We start from the raw sequence: 13,569 nt of genomic DNA on the forward strand, positions 1-13,569 counted from the left end.
AAAATCTAGTGAAAAAAAAAAACTAGGCAAAGGAAAAAAAGTACAACTTCATTTGGGACTTGATACAATGTTGGACGTGATTATGTTGCCTCGTTAAAACCTTGTTAGGAAAAATCTAGTGTGTCGATGACTATTGTAGTGCTAAGTGGATGAGCCTTATCTATGCCAAATTGCTTCAATACTTTTTCAGTATAAGTTAATTGATGTACCAAAATTCCACTAGCACTATACTCAATATGTAAGCCGAGACAATACTTTGTCTTCCCAAATTTTTGCATAAACAAATATCTTTTTGCTTTTTTGGTAAATTGTGGTGATACAATTATTAAGTTTGATGGTTGCCTTGCTTTCGACCCAAAAAAAAAAGATGGTTGCCCCTATATCACATGTCAGAGTAATATGTGATCCGTGATTCACATGCTTGGAATCTTGGATCCATGATCCATGTATGCCTTCAACATACCCATTTGTCAATTGTCAAACATTCGGTGTGCAACTAAAACATGTGAATGATGTTTCCTTAATCAACAATCCATGACTTGAGCGCATATAATGCTCTGCTTAATTCGCATATATATGCAGCTTCCTTTGTCTCCCACCCTTAACAAGGAAAGAGACAAAAACCTTCCTATGCCACTGAGTGACTGAGAGAGAGAGAAGGAGAGCATGCATTCAAAGTTCAAAGCAAAAGGGACTCAATACCAATCATACATAAAGATATTCAATCCCATTCCATTCATGGCATCGTCACATCAAACAGAACAGAACAGAACAGAACTTGCCCTCTCTGCCCATTCTCCACCTCTCTCTACAGGGTTTTGAATAACTCCAGTTAATTAGCTCCCCATTGATAATTAAAGTTAGTTAATTATTCTATTAATTAGGGTACTAGAAATATTCAACAGTTAATACATAGATTTGATTGAAAACTACAAGTACAGCTAGCTAGCTACATCACATACATACACAATAGCTATAGATGGAGTCGAGTCGAAGGAGCACACTATACGTAGTAAAGATAAAGGTCAAAAGTAGATGGAACTGGAACATGTTACTTAGCATCCATGATGTAATCCAAAGGCCAAGATTCTCCGGTTACTTTGATGGGAGGAAGGTCTAGCACGGTCTGAAAGCCGGCCCTGTTGAAAGCAGTTGAAGGACACGTGTCATGCTCATGAACAGTTGTAGCAGTACCGGCGGCATCTGAGAAGCCCAACACACTATAATCCAAACAATCAAAAAGCAAAGGATCATTTGGATGATTATTGTATTGATGGCAGGGGGTGTTTGGCTGATGATGATGATTCTTTTCCATCAAGTTCAACAAGTTCAAGTCACAATTATTATTATAATTATTATTAATAGCTGGTGTTTGAAAATGGGAAAAGTAGTTGGGCTCTGTCTTGCACTGTTTGGGAATAGTATTATTGCAATCTTGGTCATGGGAAGAGAAGAGGGATTTGAAGAGGAGGGATTGCAAAGGTGATGGGTTTTTTTCATTTGTTAATGATGCTGAGTTGTTGTTGTTGGTTGGTGAAAAGGAGGGTTGGGTTTGGAAGGCATTTATTGGGAAGGAGGAAAAGAGGTGGGGTTGGGAGACAACTGGGTTGATGAGGCTTTTGAGGTCATTTTCTTGGTGCTGAAACAGAAAAGGAGGAAGAGGAGGAGGAGATTGCATTTGCATTGGGTTGTGAGATTGATGAGGACATTGTCCTTGTTGCAAGAATGTAGGTTTTACTGCTGTTGGAGATTCCAGCAATGGAGGCAGGCAATTGCAATTGGATGAAGCAGCTTCAACTTCTACTCGATCAAGTTGTAGTGGGTTTTTTTTGTCCCCTGTTTTGTGATTTATTCTGCATATCACCCATTCATCCTGCATAATTCAATTTAGTAAACAAAATACTTGTGAGGAATTAGGGTTCTAATTATAGTATATAAAATCAAATATTTTTGAAGCACATGATCTACTGACCTAGATAGGTAGGGTAGGGATTGTTAAATCAATCAGATGATGACATGAATTAAAAAAGAAGATCCAAAGGTTAAAAATCAAAGTGAAAATGGTCTAGTCGGCATACTGAATAATACTGACTATACAAGAAAAGTCAACCCCAGAAAGTGACAAAAGAGAGGGTGAAATTTAGCAGTTGCAGCAGGTAAAATTCCAAAAGCTAGGTAGATAGGTTGATTGGATTCCCACGTACGTATATTAAAGGGTGTGTGCACGTGTGGAGGTAGGGTTGTGCTGGGGTCTACCCTAATACCCTTTTTTCTTTCTCTATTTTTGTTCACCATTGTTAATTGGTGGTGAGCGTTACAACCGCATTAATAGCCAAGGGTGTGTGTGTGCAAGTAGATTAAATCACACTCATCTAGCGGCGCGTGGTGGTAATGCTCACCGCTAGAAAAACTGGAAATGAAATGATTAAAATGACCTTGCAGGCGTGGCCGCCGTAGGAGGAGAGGTGGCCGTGGAGGCGGTACTCGTGCATGACCCACTTGGTCTTGTGGCCGCGGGGAGCTCGGCCTTTGTAGAAAACAAGAGTCTTCTTCATGCCAAGCAAGGCTCCAGTGGATGCGCTGTAAACCTGTCTATCTTTGCCAGTGGCTTTCCAGTAACCAGCTCCGGTGGCTCTGTTGGTTCTTAACCCTGTTGGGTACTTCCTGTCCCTCAAGCTGAAGAAGTACCACTCTCTCTCCCCCATCTTTGCCACATCTGCACCATTCATCATCATCATCACTTAAATCATCACATATACATCAACGGCTAGATTTGTCAGTACAGTACACTCATTTAATGAATGAAAAAAATTGTCAGATGTTGAGGTGCCCTAGATTTTCTGGTTAAGAAATATATGGGTTTGGTGAGAGAGAGTCAGATATATGGAAGGAATGCATTTACTCTTGGTCAGAAAGAGAGATGGGAGAAATGATTGTGTGTCTTAACAGACATTCATTTATTATTTATTTTCTTAAGTTTGCTAAATAAATGTAAAGTGTACCTAACAAATCTGAGACGACATTTTTATCATCAAGCAAAAGCTTTGAGCCATGCAATTAATTATGAGAGAAATATGACTATGACTGCAGCAAGGGGACCATGAAAATGATAGAGCTTCATAGCTCTTAAGTTATAAATCATAATTAATTAATTTAATGACATGAATATGTTAATTAATGAGAAGGGTAGGAGGAGAGAATATCATGCCTGGAAGCTCCCAGGGCTCGCATCTGTTGAGGTCAACCTCAGCAATGTCGACGCCGCAGAAAGAGCCGTTGTAGACCTTGGAAGCCAGATAGAAGGTTATGAGCTCCTCGTCAGTTGGGTGGAACCTAAACCCTGGCGGCAAACCCTGCTCGTTTATGTCTTCCCCAATCAGCTCACTCATAACTGCGTCTTCCATTCCCAACATTACTTACTTTTGATTTTGATTTTTCAGACAAAAACAACCAAGTTAAGGTAGAGAAAAAACAAAGTTGGGTTTTGGGTGCTCTCAAGTCTAAAGCACTCAAGAAGCTTAGCGAAAGTTGTGGTTGTAATGCGTAAAGTGTGATGTATAATATATATAGAGGAGGGGTTAAGGGGTTTATCTTGGATTTGGAGGAGGAGCACTGAAACCGAAGGAGAAAGAAAGGATAGTGAATGAATTGAGGAGAGAGAGAGAGAGGTTTTGGGGTTTGGAAATGGACGATCATAAAAAAATGGAAGGGTATGTGGTGGAGCCCGTTGGAAGGACTTGAAGCCCACCTGAAAGGGTTCCAATTCCAAACAGGCTGATTAAAAAAATCAAATTAAATTTGAGAGATTGTTGTTGTTTTGTGGTGATGACTGTGGAGTGATGAGAGGGGGTGAGAGGGAGAGGCCCGAGGAGATGGAGGAGAGGTAAACTAGTAATTAATGGAAAAGTTGATAGCAGAGATTTATGCGTGCGGGTGTAGGCATGTATAATCTTTCTTTAGATCCAAATACAGTCGGGCAGGCTCAGATACAACAACACTAGGGAACCCTAGTCTCTGCTCTCTAGCCTACCCTAGCCTACCCTAGCTTAGCGTATCAACAGTGACGCGATATATATGTATATATATATATATATATCTGTTTGCTCAACTTTTAACTTTTAACACAAACAGATCATAATAATAACATCACCAAAAAAGGCAAAAGTAATACTTTGATACAAAATATTCGCATACTCCTTTGAGCAATCCAGGTGGTAGAACATTTACACATAACATGTTCAATATAATTCAATGGAGTTAATTTTACTACAGAATAAAACCTATTAAACTATTAGTCGCATGCATGCAATGATGTAAATTTGTGAGGGACACGGACACCCCTATACCTACTGTATTACAGTAGGGGTGTGTAGCGTAGCTTAGTTGTGGACCCCACCTCTCACTGTGAGGAAGAACTTCTCTCTCTACTGCCTACTACTACTACTACTACTACTACTAGGTGGTGGGGGTGGTGGGGTTGTTGATCATCAGATTTTCTGTTGAGGGGAGTTGGTCCTGTTGTCAATTTTCCTTGGCTAAACGTAATTAATTTTGGGGGAGGAGGGACCAATAAAATTCAATGGCGTCGGCGCTGCACGTGCACGCAGTACTTCTATATGATCAGCTAATAAAAGGTTTTTTTTTTTTTTTTTTTTTTCTGGGCCTGCTTTGCTTTTGTTTCCTTTACTTTTGCTTCTTCTTATGAATCGATCGTGAGCCCTCTCTCTCTCTCTCTCTTTAGCCATCCTCACAAGTAAAAGATAACAACGGCCATCTAGACTAGCTTACATAAGCCTACCTGATCTGTCATTCTTAATTAGCCCTGCGTTTTCTTGTTTTACTTACTTAGGATTAACTAAAATCCCTAACTTTTAGGCTCATTATTGTAAGAGCATCTCCGAGGGATAAGACAAAAGAGTAAGCAAACCTCATTTGCTTTGCTATATAAGCATTTTCATGCTCCAAGGAAAGAGACAAATGGGTAGGCCAAATATATCTACGCTATCTAACAAGGCAATATTGTCTACTTCAAAATGAAAAGTTATATTGCACCCCACTTGCTTTTTATAATAAAATATCATCTCCACTCTCTCACATACTTTGTATAAAATATAATAGTAAATGTAATTAAGGAAGAATATAGACGTTGTGTTATAAATTGGAGGATTACGAAGGACTATTTCATAAGAGGTTGATGCCTAAAACCTACCTCCAGTAATTTTACTATTTTGAACAGATTAGTGAGGATAAGTTTTAGACATTAACCTCATATAAGTAGTCCACCTTAATGCTTAAGTTAGAAGACAACATCCATATTCTTCTTTAATGACACATGAAATCTAATTTGGTTTAGTCCAATCTAATCCTCCATATTAAACGTGACCTAACGTATTGAAAGTACTACATAAGCTAAATCCTCTGGTGATTTCAAATGATAAAGGCATATGAAAGGAGAGCAAAAACGAGGACAAAAGATCTAGAGTCGACACTGAAATGATATGATAATGGTATGCAATTGCATTCATTTATGTCGACACATTTATTGGACTGCAATCCTGCAATTAGTTATATATCTTTCGTAATGTTAATACGTACGCATACCTCCTCCTCTTGTCTTTGGTCAGATAATCATAATTATACGCTGATCATAGTGGCCTGTTAGTTGTTCATTTGTGGACACCAATATCCATGCATGCACATTGACGTTTTTTTAGTAGTGGGCAATTTGCAAAACATAATTATGAAATTCGTTATAATTTACTAATTAGGTTCAAAATTTGAAATTAAAGGCAATTCCAAAACACTTATTCAAATTCTAAGATCCAAGTTCAATTTCATGGAGACTAAGTTCAATTGTTCAACATATTTATGAATGACTTCCAAATTGGTAAAATTGGATAGAATTTTCACAAAATCAATATGGTTGTAGACTCTATCAAAGTTAGGTCATACACTCTTCATAATATTTGTATTTGGTTTAGTCAGTTTCCTTATTAATTATGTGTTACATATGTTAACTCTAGATCTTTTTGGTTTAAAAAAATTATTAATTGGGTTGACGACAAGTAAGCATGAGGTGTAAGGAGGATGAGGGGAGTAGAGCACCACCTCTCTCTCTCTCTCTCTCTCTCTCTCTCTCTCTCTCTCTTATATATATATATATATATTGTATTGTACATAATTCTGAAGGGAGAAGTCAGGATTTTACGGGTCTGGCAGTCTAGCACCACCGACCTACTGCTGAACTTCCTGCCCGAGAGAGACTGGGACTGAGAGAGAGACTGAGGGTGGTTCCACCAAGCAAAAGCCAGTCCTATTTATACATTTATTATTATTATTATTTTGGCAAAGGAGTTATGTTAGACATTATTTATTACATTCTGCAAATCTAAAAACGAAATGCAATGGAACTGAATTGAGATTTAATGCCAACTCTTTTTTCATAAATAATTGAGATGGCCACTTTTCTGTCCCTACCGTGCATGATGCATTAATATTTATTTGGAACAGGGATACTCTTATCTGAATGGGAACAATATGCACCTTTTTAATTTTTTATATATTTATATTATTGATTAATCCAAGGCTACTTGTTTAGGAAGCATTTTTTCTTATAAATGCCTCTAGCAAAAACGATATTATAAAAACGTTGACATTTTCATAAGAAGCACTTCTAAATATTTTTATCAAATGCTATCATAAGTAATTTTAGTTGTCAGATTGCTCTGTCTAGAGTGACAAATTTTGAGGTGTTTTTGGGTTTTGTCTATTTGGATTAGCAACATATACACACACACATATATATATATATATATATATAGGGGGATTGATAGAACTTGCCCCGAATTTCTCGGAATCTATGACTGATCCTGTGGTTTTATTCGACATCCAACCGATGCCGGGCCCACTTACTAAAAACAAACATCCTCTTCTCCTAAAACGAAGGAGAAGATGGCCGAGACTTTTACTGAAATTTCGGCAGAGTCTCCCCTGAAAAACGGACTTTACCAAAATTTTCAATATGTCAAAAACACAGTTTAAAATCACTAAGCTTCAGCATGCACAAAGTACGTCACATACAACAAACAAACAGGCCTCTGGCCTCATAACCAAACATTTTCTAAAATGTTATTGCTTTTGAACTTCTTTGTAAATCCATACACCTGTATCAAATATCGTAATAGCAATCAGAAAAGACTTTTCTCCATCCAAAATTCAATTCCACACTTAGAACAATACAAGCACAGCTCAAACAGTTTATTTTGCGACTGCACTTAGGTTAAGCCCTAGGCTACCTATGTACCCCTTTGTGAGGGATCAAGCCACACGTAATTCTTATGACAAAAAGAATCACAATTTAGAAACGTATAGATATTGCCCAAGTAAAACCCACAATTTAATTTAGATTCATTTTCAACTTCAATTCCCACAAGGCACATAACTAAATATTTTGACAACTCTTTTCTTCCATGATTCATAACTCAAAATCATTTCCCTGTAAAAACTCACATGTTCTATCAATAACTCTTAAAAGTAACTGTTTACTCTGAACTCAAATTACTTTTCCAAAATCATTTCTTTCCCGCAACCATAACCTATCCAAGGTGTATATTGCAACACAACACTGTCCAAACATCATAATAATGATCACACATGTGCAGAGCACTCACCATGCACATGCTCAAGAAACCCCAACCCGGAAACAAATCCACATATTTTCCCACATATATTAATATATATATATATATATATATACACACACACACACACCCCACACCATCATCATGTACTAGGGGAAAATAATCCAACCGGGGGATTGCCACTCAACAACACACACGCCGGAAAAATCCAACGTCACGTATGGCCAATCTAAGTCCTACACATGCTGACTGCTCGTCAAGGCCTACGACACACCAGACCAAAGGTGCTCAGATTTTTACCACACGTTGAAAAATCCAACGCCACGCGCGGTAAAGTGATAGTAACTAAGTGAGCCCGTATGTCGGAAAATCCAACGCCCCGTGTGGCTAAACCAAACCATGTCGTATGCTCGACTGCCTGGCTAAGGCCTACAATACACCCGACCAAAGGTGCCCGGATCTTTACCACACGCCGAAAAATCCAACGCCAAGTGTGGGTAAAGTAAACAGGGAAGGTACGTATGATGGTGAAATTCACAACCCATAAATATATAATATAAAAATAATATACCATCTCTTAATTCAATTTTCTCAAATTCTCAATATTCCAATGTACCCAAATATTTTTTCATACTATAGAAAATAGACTCTCACAAGCATAAATTCCATAAAGACCCAAAATATTCATAGTCTCAATAATCAAAATAATCCAAAGTATATAAATATGCAAGACAATCCATAAAACACTTTCATAATCAAACCCCATATCACCCAATTCATATATTTTAATAATAACCATAATAATAATAATAATAATCTCTGGAAAAACCATCACATTCCGATAAAATCATAGCCGAGTCCCAAGACTCGCTTTCAAAACCAATCAATCAAGTATCCCATAATCATATATTCCATAACTTCAAATATTGCATAAACTTCAAATAACAATATAACATCCGATAACCCCACAATTAAAATAATAAAATAATCTCATAATCCCAACATAATTAAAATAACTCAAATAACAATCTAGACTCGTTTTTAAGGTCATCATCATCATCCCACCTTTAGAAAATCACTATAAATCAAGTTTACATCCAACAAATCCCAAACTTTCCAGATTAGAACTAGACATACCAAGCCTCATTATTCCAAAATTTCATTGAATTTAGAGTTAGGGAAGCATGTCAAACAGATTCCTGAAACAGACCATGCAGCAGGAACTGCACAGCTCCAACAGCTTAACCCTTACTTTGAAATTCCACCGAAAATTCATTTTTGCTTCAAGTGACGCAAGACCTTGAGAATTTCATTTTCATGTCTCAAAAGCTCTAACTCAGATTCGAAAAGAAACATTTCAAAAGTTCAAAAAACAGCCAGCAAGCTACGCTGAGATATTTTGACAAACACTTGGCATGCATTACCCAAGTGAGCTTGTATAACTCTTGTTTATCACCAAGCTAGAATCCTAAACTAGAAGCTCAATCTCCGAATTCGATTTCTAGTTCACAAATTCTGGGAAATACAGAGGAACTCAGGTATGTAAGCATAGAAAACAAGCATGCAACAATTTGAGAATTTGTTTGACATGCTTGAAAAAAGAAGAAGATATATTTGGCTGAAAAAAAAATTGCATACAAAGTTGTATGTTGGAGATCTCTTATATTGGGCAACATGAAAATCAAATCAATACTAAATAGGAATAGGAAAAAAAAATATAATTTGAGAATTTGAGAGAGAGAGAGAGAGAGAGAGAGAGAGAGTTGAGTGGTTGAAGACTGAAGCTTTAAAAAAGAAGATATATTTGGCTGGAAAAAAGAAATTGCATACAAAGTTGTATATTGGAGATCTCTTATATTGGGCAACATGAAAATCAAATCAATATTAAATAGGAATAGGAAAAATTAACATTAATATTATCCTATTAATATAGAAGAAGCCAAAGCAATCGATACCAATTTATAATAAACACACATCAATAAAATAATATTTATTATGGGATCCATATTTCTTTATTTTATATTGAAAGACAAATAAAAAATGAATATTAATATTATTAAATTAATATTTAATGTGGATCCCTGTGCGTTCTGTCACTTTGCTCATGCCAAATGCCTCCCCCGGTTGCTAATAATTGATACAAACTACATATGAGGATTACCATGAATATGTAGATATGATTATATATATATATATATATATATAGTCTTCTTTTATTGAGGGATCTTTTAAATAATTTTATTTGAGGAACACCCTTTAGGGTATCTTACGAATTTTTTTCCAACAATCCAAACCATCTATTTTTTATAAGTTTGCATTCATAGATTATCCTTGCAAAAAATTATACAAATTGGAAATCATTTCGACATCCAATTGTGTCCTACAAAACCAAAGAACACGGTGCTTCAAGAAAGTACTAAACTTTCAATAACACAATTGAGTGGTCAAACGATATCGGATTCAAGTGATTTTTTGTAGAGATGATCTTTGAATGATTATCTAAAACGTAGATAGTTTGGATTAGTGAAATATAATGCAAAGTGAGCCCTACAAAGGTGTTCCTCAAATAAGCTAATTTGAGGGATCCCTCAATGTAAGTTCTCTGTATATATATATACACGATCGTAATCATATCGGGTTTGAATTTGAACAAATATTATTGTAAATATGTATGTTCAATGCATATATATACATTTATATTGTAATGCATATATACACATTACGTACGTTTTGCAATTGTTAATAGAATGGCTCGCTAATTGGATTGACATTGGGGCTACTTGTCCCATGATTCTAGGAGAGATGCGGATCCATTGTTAGACTTTGATCAGCAAGAATTGTACTAAGGATTATCATTTGATTTATTAAACATGAAATTAAATAATTAATGATGAAATATTATATATATATATATATATATATATATATATATATATATATATATATATATATATATTTCATTTTCATTTTCATGCAAGGAATTATGACTCTAGTCTTCTTGGTCTCTTGATGGGTATGGTTCATGCTGTTTGAATATATGCGGAGCAATCAGTGGCCCAAGTAGTTTTCAGCTGCAGCGTGCACACACCGACCTTACTGGACTCAGTAAATATCAGTGCATGCGTCTGATAGGTCAAGTTGTTTGATTTTATGGAATTTTTTTATGGCTTGCGATCGATTAAGTTTTGTTTTGTATGTGTGTGTATTTTTTAATTGCGATTAAAAACGCCAAAATCAAACAAATGGGATTTTCCCAATAGTGTTGTTCTACCCCTATTGAAACCTCATTCAAGGGGGTACATTAACCTTAGACAAATTCAGACCAAAGAGGACACAGGGGGCTAGTCAATTTTTTGTTCAAAGTGTCTTATATTTGAGAACGGAAGCTTCACGTTACTGGTTTAAAAATCATGGGTTTTGAACCGTTATAAATCAGTTTATTCAACAAATCAAACTGAACCGCTATAAAATCATCAATTCAATTGAACTGACTTGTTAGAGTATCTGCAATGATTAGGATTAATACAATTTTATTGCATGAAATTGAACTAAAATAGTAAACTCTCACTTGCAATGGTGTGATTTAGTTCATTGCAATATAGGGTGCTATATTATAAACCCTCTATTGCAATTGCAATAGGCTAATTATGGGACCTACATGTTAATTAAAAATAGAAAAAATAAAGCAATTAATGCATTATGCCATTAAGAGCATCCACAATGGTTGTTCAATAGTTCAATGCAATAGAAAAAGAGTAATGCTATACTTACCACATTTTTATCCCACATTTCTATATCACATGATGTGGCATGTCCATATTATATGCCACATCAATTAAATCAATGAAGTGTATTTTAATTAAGATAATTAGAAAAACAAATACTGGAACGAATCATAAAAGAAAAGAAAATATTAAATAATTTTAATTGATGTGGCTGTCCACCTTAGCTGCCACACAAGATGGTATAAGGATGTGGTATACAAATGTGGTAAGAGTAGCATTATTCATAGAAAAAATACAGCAATTAATATATATTTTAAAAATATATTCAAAATTGGTCTCTTTTTAAAGATCTCTTTGAGAATATTTCAATGATAAAATTTTTAGTGTTATTAAATTTATCCATTTTATTTTATTTGAGTATGTAAAAAAAACATGTAAGAAGATATAATATTGATTTGAAGCTATTGAACTGCACCATTGCAAATAAAATTGTAATTCAATTCAATAGATGCCAAAATAGGTCAATAAATTGAACTATTGCATTGAATTATTGAACAACCATTGCAGATGCTCCAAATATTACAAAATTGTGCAACAAGGAGGAGTTGAACCCCCTGAAGGTTTTTTTATTTTATTTTGGTAATAAAGTCCTCATACCACTGGAGTAATTAGTTTTCTTGTGAAATATATAGGTATAATGAGGATAGTTAATGACTTCCTAGAAGAATTAAACAACCGACAACGGCGGTATAGTGGCGGTTTCAATTTTGTCTCCCTTCTAACAATCGTTGGTCTGTCGGCGGTATTCGCCATTTAGTTTGGTTACCTAACCGAGCCCAGACCTAGTCTTGAGTATCCTATACCGGAGAATGGAAGTTTGTGTAAAGAGTCCTACATTGAAGAATAAGTATATCCCAAAAAATAACTTCAGTTTTTTTTAATACATGTCTAAACTATTAATCTACTCTACAAAAAGCGGAATTTGAACTTGAGTATAAGGAGGCAGGCTCACTGCCCCCTGACGTAACTTTAGTTTTTATAGTTTACTTTATTTTTGTGTTATTTATTTATTAATTTCAATCAAGATCTGTAACTGTTGACTCCTTGTGGTTCAGATTGGATGTAAGCTTGTATTGAATTTACGGTGCTTATTCCCTTGATATATTTCATCTTAATTCAATTCAACTAATGTCTCAACTGCACCACAGAAATGGTTGAAGTCCCTTGTTGGTTGAAGGCATATAAAAGTATCAAGTCACTTCCCCACTCAATTCACAATGGCTTGATTCATAGGTTATATTATGTGGTGCCATGGTGTCGATCGATGGTTGAAGGTGGTGATGTCTGGCAGTGGTGGCTAGTTGTGAAACGTGGCAACGATGTCCCCAACCAAATAGGCTTAGGAACAAAGTGGTAATGTCTTAACATTTCGTTAAGCATACGGGCCAGCTGACAAGAGATGCTTGTCGCATATTCTATCTAAAAAAATTAGCTTTTGCTTGATGTCTAATGTAGAAAAAACTAGGTCAAGTAAACAATGACCCAATACTGCAGATGGGGTCTTAGCTTAGTGGTAGAGCTGGTTGCATGCTGGCTATTGGTATGTGGTTCGATTTTCATGAAATTGTGTGAGAATACCCCTTTCCCCTTCCTAACTGTGGCAAAAAGGAGACCGAAACTGGTATTTAATGCATAATTTCCTATATAGTATATATAAATTCACTAATAATATACTTTTTCCTCATGACGGCTCCCTCAAAAAAAAAAAAGAAAAAAAAGTAGGCTGAGGTTTGAGGGAGCCATCCATGAGGAAAAAGTATATTATTAGTGAACCCATATATATATATATATATTCTATAGAGGAAGTTATGCATTAAATACAAGTTTCGGTCTCCTTTTTTTGCCACAGTTATGTTACTGTATTAAGAAATTCTTTGATAATGGGAGGTAAGACATGTTTATTAAATAGAATCCTTGGCTAATATATAGCCTTACAGAACAAGATAAACTGAAAGCAACCCACTTTGTAACCAATCCTAAATGTGGTAAAAGACTAAGTCAAATAACAAAAGGATCCCATAACAAACAGGATTATTAAGCAAGGCACCAACAACCTGCTTATCTAGACCTACAAAATAGGACCACTAAACCTGATGAAAACGGCTAGTACTTTTAACATCCTCCCTTAAACTGAATCTTCAAGA

General features: G+C 35.6%; 1 protein-coding gene across 1 annotated transcript; it reads right to left on the reverse strand.

Annotated features, from left to right (window-relative positions):
* Positions 1 to 850: 850 nt before the first annotated feature.
* CUC3 (NAC (No Apical Meristem) domain transcriptional regulator superfamily protein) lies at positions 851 to 3,795 on the reverse strand. The gene is made up of 3 exons (XM_021969657.2): positions 3,209 to 3,795; positions 2,436 to 2,716; positions 851 to 1,873 (listed from the first exon to the last, which is right to left on the reverse strand). Exons 1-3 carry the CDS (start codon positions 3,411 to 3,413, stop codon positions 1,052 to 1,054), a joined length of 1,308 nt encoding a protein of 435 aa, XP_021825349.1. The 5' UTR covers positions 3,414 to 3,795; the 3' UTR covers positions 851 to 1,051.
* Between the last annotated feature and the right edge of the window lie 9,774 nt (positions 3,796 to 13,569).

The sequence above is a fragment of the Prunus avium genome, chromosome 5 (genome assembly GCF_965620075.1).
Source record: "Prunus avium chromosome 5, drPruAviu1.hap1.1, whole genome shotgun sequence".
Classification (NCBI taxonomy): Eukaryota; Viridiplantae; Streptophyta; class Magnoliopsida; order Rosales; family Rosaceae; genus Prunus; species Prunus avium.

Coding starts and splice junctions, on each gene's coding strand:
- CUC3 (XM_021969657.2), bottom strand. CDS start 3,413: ATGTTGGGAATGGAAGACGCAGTTATGAGTGAGCTGATTGGGGAAGAC. Junction 2,717..3,208: donor CGAGCCCTGGGAGCTTCCAG/GCATGATATTCT, acceptor TGAATGGTGCAG/ATGTGGCAAAGATGGGGGAG. Junction 1,874..2,435: donor ACGGCGGCCACGCCTGCAAG/GTCATTTTAATC, acceptor TGAATTATGCAG/GATGAATGGGTGATATGCAG.